Here is a 9,149-nt window from a genome sequence, read left to right as displayed (position 1 = left end):
GTAGGTCAGTAAATGCAGGGGGTCCCCAAGAGTGGGTCAGTAATTGCAGGGGGGTCCCCAAGAGTGGGTCAGTAATTGCAGGGGGGTCCCCGAGAATGGGTCAGTAATTGCATGGGGGTCCCTGAGAGTGGGTGAGTAAATGCAGGGGATCCCCGAAAGTGGGTGAGTAAATGCAGGGGGTCCCCAAGAGTGGGTCAGTAAATGCAGGGGGTCCCTAGGAGTATGTCGGTATTTATAGGGTGTTCCCACACACAGGAGTTTCAAAACACTGGCTTAGGGCATCAGCTGAACCCTGAGATGACAATTGTTTACTTGCGTCTGATGTATTTCTAAAACATATTTCTAGATTTCCTTTTCCTGCGCAAATACTCGATATAAGTTTTAAATAAAAAGCCACTCATTGATATTTGTAACCTTTTACATTTTCTTACTTCCAATTTTCAAAAAAATATATAATATTCGCTGCTTTTAATGTGACAATAATAATTTGGGATGTGACTCAGAGCTGGCCCTAAATGAATAAAAATAGCATTTAGTGATTAAAAACAAAAACCAAAATAAAATAATGTGGAGATGCCGGTGATGGACTGGGGTTGACAATTGTAAACAATTTTACAACACCAAGTTATAGTCCAGCAATTTTATTTTAAATTCACAAGCTTTCGGAGGCTACCTCCTTCCTCAGGTGAACGATGTGGAAATGAAATCCTCGAAAATGCGACTTCATTTCGAGGATTTCATTTCCACATCGTTCACCTGAGGAAGGAGGTAGCCTCCGAAAGCTTGTGAATTTAAAATAAAATTGCTGGACTATAACTTGGTGTTGTGAAATTGTTTACAAAAATAAAATAATGCATAGAAGCTTGAAAATAATTTTTCTTTTATGCTCACAGGATCTTTAATGATAGCGAGAGAAAGGAATGCCTTTGAGAATAATGTCCTCCTTAATCCAAGTGAAACATGAAGTGCAGGTAAGTGCACCCTCACTCCTCCCAACATCCTCATTATATTGAAATCAAGGCAGTTGTCGTGCTGCTGCCATCTCATTTGAAATTAACTAACTACAGCCCGAAGCTGGGACATTTCTGGTCTGTGTGGCTCATGGCCATTCCAATATGTTTACCCAATAAGCCATTATCTCACTTAAAGGATTTTTAAGCTGTGTGCTGTTTGCCAGAAATGTCACTTTGTTTGTATTCCTCCCCCTACAGTGGCCTTTCTCCGCTGGTGATGCTAATGATGGTTATCAAACACGTGATTACTATTTTTATCATTGCTTCCCTGATGAACTGTTTTATTTTTTCAAAATAACTGCAGGATTGGGCCTTCGAGCAAAGTGTAGAGATTCCATCAAGGAGAGACATCCTCACTTTGAATTACAGAGAACTGCTGACCCCAGACAGCCAGAAAATTAAACTGTCACCTCTACAACACCGTCGTAAGCAAAGGTAAGACATCGAATTCCATTGAATTTACAGCACAGAAACAGGCCATTCAGCCCAAATGGTCTATGCCGGTGTTTATGCTCCACACGAGCCTCCTCCCTCCCTACTTCATCCAACCCTATCTGCATATCCTTCTATTCCTTTCTCCCTCATGTACTTGTCTAGCTTCCCCTTAAAGGCGTCTATTCTATTCACCCCAACTACTCCAGGTGGTAGCAAGTTCCACATTCTAACCATTCTATGAACTACGGAATGGTTTGTTACAATAACATACAGGTTTTCAAACTGGACTCCACGCACCCTAGAGGGTCTGCAATGGAACCCCAAGAGCAAGCACAGTGTCTCAAGAATGCTCCCTTCTGCAGCCTAAAAATGACTGCAGGTGATACCAATAGACAAGCATTTGTCTGTCTGCTATTATCGTGGTGGCATTTACCCATAAGCAGGTTAACACTTGCATTAAGGCAGCGGACAAAAGGCTGCCTTTAAACTACATTGATCTTTGTTGGATAATATTGGCAACAGTAATCTCCAGGCTAGTTTTTTTCCTTCTGTATTTGTTTTGTGCAGTGATAGCCTTTAGGTAGCTGATGTTGCCTTTTGTTAGAATACAAGTGTGTTAATATTTGCAGGGGGTTCCCTGGGCTTATCAATATTTGCATGGGGGTCTCTGGGCCTCTGAATCACAAAATCATTGGTTCACTCTCCACTCCGAAGACTTGAGCACATAATCCAGGACTGCCAGCTCAGTGCAGTGCTGAGAGACTGCTGCCCAGTTGGACTGTTAAACTGAGTCCCCCCCCCCACCCTTCTGCCCTTTCAGGTAGATGTTAAAGATCCTGCGGCACGTTTGGAAGAGCAGGAAATGTCTCCCAGGTGTCCTGGCCAACACTTATCCCTGAACCAACATCACTAAAACTGATGAACTGGTCATTTATCTCACTGCTTTTGGTGGGACCTCGCTGTGTGTAAATTGTTTGCTGTGTTACTTACATTACAACAGTGACTACACTTCAAAAGTACTTCATTGGCTGTGAAGCTCTCTGGGACATCCTGAGGTTGTCAAAGGCACTATATAAATGCAAGTTCTTTCTTTACACAAAGTCAGAGCTCAAATCTCAGCAGAGTTCCTGGAGGTGGTCTTACATCTCGTGGCTAAATGTGCTTCAGGTGATATCAAACCCAAATTACACAACGTAGTTTGCCATGATACAACAATAACAGGCGTTTATACAGTGCCTTTAATGTAGTAAAACGTCCCAAGGCACTTCACAGGAGCGTTATCAGTAAAAACCAAAAGCCTGTCTTGTGAACCTAAAATGGTGGTCTTAATCACTACTGCAGCTAAATCAAAGGAAATCTGTTTAAGCGCCTTGGGACGTTTTACTATGTTGAAGGTGCTATATAAATGGACATTGTCGTGTGCTATATTGGAATGTAATAAGCACAGTTGCCCAGAAGATGGTGCTGCCAGGTCTCAAAGGACCCGCTTGTGACAATAACCAGAACTGGTGAGAGGGTTTGGAATAGGGTCGATTTTTGGGGATGCAAAACTGGGGTTAGAGTTTGCCTTTCGGAATTATTCTTATCAAGGTTTAAGCTCCCTTCCCAATTCTAGCGGCACCTCAGTAGAGACTACTGGTTTTGTTGCTTGTGTGCTCCCAGCACAGAGCCTCGCCAACCAGGAGCATCTATTGCAAAATTGCTGCATCCCACGATTTTCTGGTATGTGATCCCAGTGTCTGAAACTCTGTAACAGGCACACACAGGCGAAAGTAAAATTTGTACATCTTCTTCTTTATCTCTCTTCCCTCCCTCCAACATCTATCTTTCATCAATTTCCCTTTCTTTTCTTTCTCCCATTTCTCTCCCTCATTTTTCTCTATGCACCTTTCATTCCCCACTTCTCTCCCTATCTCGCCACCTTTTTTTTTTCTTTCTCCTCTCCGTCTCGCCTCTCCTCACTTTTTTTTTTCACCCTCACTTCTATCTCTCCTCCTCTTTTCTACCATCTCACTTCCTCCTGCCTTCACAACCCCATACTGTTTTTTTTCCCCAAACGCTCTACTTGAATCAAGCGTCCCCTCAGGAACATGTTGTATGATCTCTTCCCAGGGAGCAGTATCGCAGCAATGTGAACTCGCTACGGGAGCTAGCTGCCATTCTACCGGTCCCTCCACAGAAACGGGAGAAACGGCTCACAAAGGTACAAAAAACAACTTGCTCTGTAAACTCAACAAAATGAAAACTAATCCCCTGATCTTCATATCCTCTCTGTAAGCACTCTTTGCAGTTCATTTATATTTCTTCAGTGACGCACAGCACTCCATAACACTCAGTCGCTCAGCTGAACCAAGCCTGAATTTGCCTCAGGTCCTTGGTAATTAGGCATGGGAAAAACTAGAGGACAGGTACAAAAAAAATTAAAAGGCTAATGGAATGTTGGCTTTCATCTCAAGGGGGCTGGAATAGAAATGGGTGTAAGTTATGCTACAGTTATATAAAGCTCTGGTTAGACTGCATCTGGAGTACTGCGTTCAGTTCTGGGCACTGCAGATTCACATGAGGACAGGGTGCATAAACTTGGCGTGTATTCCCTTGAGTAAAAGATTTGTTAAGGTAAATACACGATACAGGTAAATGTACTTCACGTGTATATTTACTTTACAAACTTCTACCACCATTCAGTAACCAACGAAGTAAAGCACTCAAGGATCAAAAAACACTCACACACTCTGCTTTTCAACATTTTACCAACAAACGCACAAAAAGGTTAAAGTGCACATACATACGCAGTGCGAATGTAAGTATTGAGATCACATGCCCAATGACGTGTCTATTACTCATTGTTTGTTTATGAATCAGAAATGCAATTAGCCACATCTGCATTCAAAATTAGCCACGTGTGGCTAGTGGCTAATGTATTGGACAATATTGGGTTAGACACTATCCTTTCATCATTGGAACCTCGATTCAAATCCAGCCCAGACTAACGGGATGAAAGACTCCTCTGTCTGCTGGCTTTCATAGTGCTGTGTGAAATGAGTTTGGGCCACCTAATGAGGAGAGGTGTACAACACAAATCGTTCCTTGATTTGATACTAATTGGCAATCTCACTCAGTGGCTGGTGTGGGAAATACAAAGAAATGTCAGTGCTTTTCTGAAGTTGGGGCCGAGGCATGTTATAGGGAGTTTTACTCTGCAACTGGCTGTGCCATACCTGACCTTGATGGGAAGCAAGAAAGAAATGAAACAAAACTGAATTTAAGCTTGTCAAAATACCATTGCGAGGCAACAAAATTGGAGTAGTAGTGAGACAAAAACCACCCCACTTTCTCATGGGTTTAATACTTCTGCACATCTTCCAACAGCTGCTCAGAGCAGCACAGATAGGAACCAGGTAATAGGGTGCTGAGAACGATAGACACCCTATTGCCAGGTTCCTGTTTGTTTTGCTCTGATCTCCACGCAAAACCTGCCTTTCCCCTTTTCAAGCACTGTGTATTTTCAGCATTTTCTGTTCTTATTTCAGTCTTATAGCATTCTTGGCTTTTCTTTTTATCTCTGTTGACATAATTTTAGTACTAAAAGAGCAAGTCTCCACCCACACTTATTTTCAGCTATGGCTCAGTGGTAGCAGTATCGCCTTTGAGTCCGAAGGTCATGGGTTTTTTTTATTCGTTCATGGGATGTGGGTGTCGCTGGCAAGGCCAGCATATATTGCCCGTCCCTAATTGCCCTTGAGAAGGTGGTGGTGAGCCACCTTCTTGAACCGCTGCAGTCCATGTGGTGTAGTTTCTCCCACAGTGCTGTTAGGTAGAGAGTTCCAGGATTTTGACCCAGCGACGATGAAGGAACGGCGATATATTTCCAAGTTGGGATGGTGTGTGACTTGGAGGGGAACATGCAGGTGGTGTTGTTCCCATGTGCCTGCTGCCCTTGTCCTCCTAGGTGGTAGAGGTCACGGGTTTGGGAGGTGCTGTTGAAGAAGCCTTGGCGAGTTGCTGCAGTGCATCCTGTGGATGGTACACACTGCAGCCACTGTGCGCCGGTGGTGAATGGAGTGAATGTTTAGGGTGGTGAATGGGGTGCCAATCAAGCGGGCTGCTTTGTCCTGGAAGGTGTCGAGCTTCTTGAGTGTTGTTGGAGCTGCACATATCCAGGTACGTGGAGAGTATTCCATCACATTCCTGACTTGTGCCTTGTAGATGGTGGAAAGGCTTTGGGGAGTCAGGAGGTGAGTCACTTGCCGCAGACTATCCAGCCTCTGTCCTGCTCTTGTAGCTACGGTATTTTGTGGCTGGTCCAGGTAAGTTTCTGGTCAATGGTGACCCCCAGGATGTTGATGGTGGGAGATTCAGCGACGGTAATGCCATTGAATGTCAAGGAGAGGTGGTTAGACTCTCTCTTGTTGGAGATGGTCATTGCCTGGCACTTGTCTGGTGCGAATGTTACTTGCCACTTATCCACCCAAGCCTGGATGTTGTCCAGGTCTTGCTGCATGTGGGTACGGACTGCTTCATTATCTGTGGGGTTGCAAATGGATCTGAACACTGTACAATTTCCATTTCCAACCTTATGATGGAGGGAAGGTCATTGATGAAGCAGCTGAAGATGGTTGGGCCGAGGACACTGCCCTGAGGAACTCCTGCAGCAATGTCCTGGGGCTGAGATGATTGGCCTCCAACAACCACTAGTGGGTTTAATCCCCACTCAAAAGACTTGAGGACATAATCCAGGCTGATAATTTAGTGGAGTACTGAGGGAATGCTACACTGTTGGTGGTGCCGCCTTTCAGATAAGACATTAAACCGATGCCCTATCTGCCTGTTCAGGTCGAAGTTAAAGATCTCATGGCAGTATTCGAACAAAAGCAGGTCAGCTCTCCTGGTGCCCTGCCAACATTTAATCCCTCAACCAAAAGCTGATTCACTGGTTGTTTATCTCATTGCTGTTTGTGGGAGCTTGCTGTGTGCAGTTTGGCTGCTGTATTCGCTTGCATTACAACAGGGAGTATGCTTCAAAAGTACTTCATTGGCTATGAATCACTTTGGGACATCCTTATTGACATAAAAGGCAGTGTATCAATGCAAGTTTTTTTCTCTTTTACAGAAGGAGGTTCTGAACCAGGTTTTGCGTTACATTGCATTTCTTAACAAGCACATCAGCAACACTAAATCCCTGCTGAAGAATCATTATGTGGAGATAGATGAAAGTGGTGAGTGCATGACATCTTCAACTGAAGCATTATCTTTATACTTTACGAGTCTCCCATGAGATACCAGGATCACCTGTGCTGTCTCTGAGCTCCTGGTGTGGTGGACTAAATGGTCCTTTCTTGTTCCAGGCTTTCTCATGTTTAGGGCAAACTCGTGACTGCACAGCTACAGATAGACAGGTTAGAGTGTTTCTGGCCAGCCAAGAGTAGGAATGGTAGTGCTCTGGGAACAAGCTACCTGCCCTGCATTCTCATTTTCAGAGACGCACGCATGCAGGAAAGAATGCCCCAATGCAGATAAAGCGGCTGGGTGACTTTCACTGCAGGATAATGTACCTTCAAACAATAAAGCGGGCAACCAACCAATTTTTCTCTCCTAGAATACTGCTTAAATGGAGAAGAGTCTACAAGCCCAGAGGAAGCTGCACAGAGTAACACAGAGGAGATGAGCCCTCCCTCCACACCTCCAAATATCAAGAAAATGAGACTGAGGAACATCTGCCCCAAGCCAAGGAAAAAGAAATGGGTGGAAAAAACAGGTACAGTATTCTGGTCAAGGACACATTGATTTTTCTTTTGTGAACTCTGAGCTCATCAAGGTGAGGGGTGTTAGAGCTGCGCCAAGGAACATTTTCCATTTTAGTCACCCAGTGTCAGCATCAAGCACTCCCAATGGGTGTAGCACAGGGTGCAGAGTAATGCTCCCTCAACATTGCACCGTTGAGCTTCCCCAAACCAGGTACAACATGGGTTATATATCAGAGTAAAGCTCCCTCTCCACTATCCATCAAACACTCCCCAGGGCACATATACACGGGTTAGCTACAGAATAAAGCTCCTTCCACACAGTTCCATCAAATACTCCCCAGAGTAGGTATAGCACGGGTTAGATACAGAGTAAAGCTCCCTCTGCACTGTCCCATCAAACACTCCCAGGGCAGGTACAGCACGGGTTAAATACAGAGCAAAGCTCTCTCTACACTGTCCCATCAAACATTCCCAGGTCAGGTGCAGTGTGATGCTCCCTCTGCACTGCTCCAACAAAGTGCCTCAGCTAAACCTCAGCAGAGTGCCATCTAACACACCAATGACAATTTTCCCACAATAGCCATTCTGTGGGAAATCTTTGTCCAATTTAGTTCTGAGTTAGCTATAGTTTTGTACTGTGGGCCCATGTCCAGTAGGAACTGAGTTGAGAATGCCCCAAACTCCTGCAACCAGGACACAATGGTGACTTTCATCCCATTCGTCTGAATCGGAATTGTCCCCGAATCCCAGAGCTGAAAGGCCAGTGTCTAACAGCAACTCCCATTCTCCCCATTGTTTACTATGTGTGTGCGTATCATATTGTTTTCTCACAGTTGTCTAGGGAAGGTGATGAGAGTTCAGAGGAATGAAACTAAAATATCTCTGACTGAGGTTTAGCATTAAATATTGATCAATGTGTAATAATTCTCTCTAAATTCACAATATGACGTTAAAAATTATCAGCTACTCCACAATGATGTTAACGATGGACTTTTTGAGTTTTGGATTAATTTACACATTGAAGGAGTTGCACATTTTGCATACCTGGTACATGCAGTAGCATACATTAATAAACTCAAGCTATCAGCATAGTTATATGTACTTAAGTATTTTTACACACTTGATGATCAGGGTGCTTTGTGGGGGACGGCCATGGGTCCGGAGGTAATTTGCCAGGACTGTTCAGGGGCTATCGTACCTTGTTATGGGGTGGAATTGGGTTGTATTGCAATCTAGTTCTCTGACTGGGTGTCATGCTGCGTAAATGCCTGAAGGCACTTTTCTGCTAGCCGAGTTTTGGGAGCGCAAAGCCAAACCGATCTTCTGCCTCCACTCTGCTGTGGGCCTCTGGGAGGCTGGCTCAGAAAGCAGTGACCCGCCCTTGTGCACACAAGCGCCCTTGATTCTCTGAACCAGGTTGGTGTGTTTAGCAGGAGGGTCGATAACCAGAGGATGTAATTTTCAAATAATTGGCAAAAGAACCAGAGGGGAGATGAGGAGAAACTGTTTTACGCAGTGAGTTATGATCTGGAATGCACTGCCTGCAAGGGTGGTAGAAACAGATTCAATAGTAACTTTCAAAAAGGGAATTGGATAAATACTTGAAAAGGAATCATTTGTCGGGCTATCCGAAAAGAGCAGGGGGGTGTGGAACTAATTGGATAGCTCTTTCAAAGTGCCGGCACAGGCACGATGGGCCAAATGGCCTCCTCTGCACTGTATGATTCTAAGTGGTCACATGACAAAAGCAGTGATTAGTGCTTTGGATTAGTGCCGAGTGCTGTTTTTGTATACAACTACACTTGTGCTGAAAAGGAGATCGTTCACTAGTTCTTTTTCAAACTCTCTCCCCTGCTGTCCTGAGGAAGTTGACTGTTGCCTTGGTACCGTTCTGCTGGCCCAGGCAGCTGTCCAGTACCTCTTTGGAAGTGTGCATTCTTCATTTGTGAGTCTGGAC

General features: G+C 44.5%; 1 protein-coding gene across 1 annotated transcript in view; it reads left to right on the top strand.

The window, feature by feature from the left end:
• The first annotated feature begins 935 nt into the window (after nt 1-935).
• Nucleotides 936-9,149, top strand: part of LOC137305821 (meiosis initiator protein-like) — a 31,852-nt gene continuing 23,638 nt past the window's right edge. The window contains exons 1-5 of the mRNA XM_067974746.1: nt 936-971; nt 1,318-1,448; nt 3,561-3,651; nt 6,559-6,664; nt 7,045-7,203. Of these exons, the coding sequence (XP_067830847.1) occupies nt 936-971; nt 1,318-1,448; nt 3,561-3,651; nt 6,559-6,664; nt 7,045-7,203 (523 nt within the window). The remainder of the gene's footprint in view (nt 972-1,317; nt 1,449-3,560; nt 3,652-6,558; nt 6,665-7,044; nt 7,204-9,149) is intronic.

Source organism: Heptranchias perlo, chromosome 41 (assembly GCF_035084215.1).
Source record: "Heptranchias perlo isolate sHepPer1 chromosome 41, sHepPer1.hap1, whole genome shotgun sequence".
NCBI lineage: Eukaryota > Metazoa > Chordata > Chondrichthyes > Hexanchiformes > Hexanchidae > Heptranchias > Heptranchias perlo.
The sequence above is the reverse complement of the archived record's forward strand: the minus strand, read 5'-3'. Positions and strand labels throughout refer to the sequence as shown.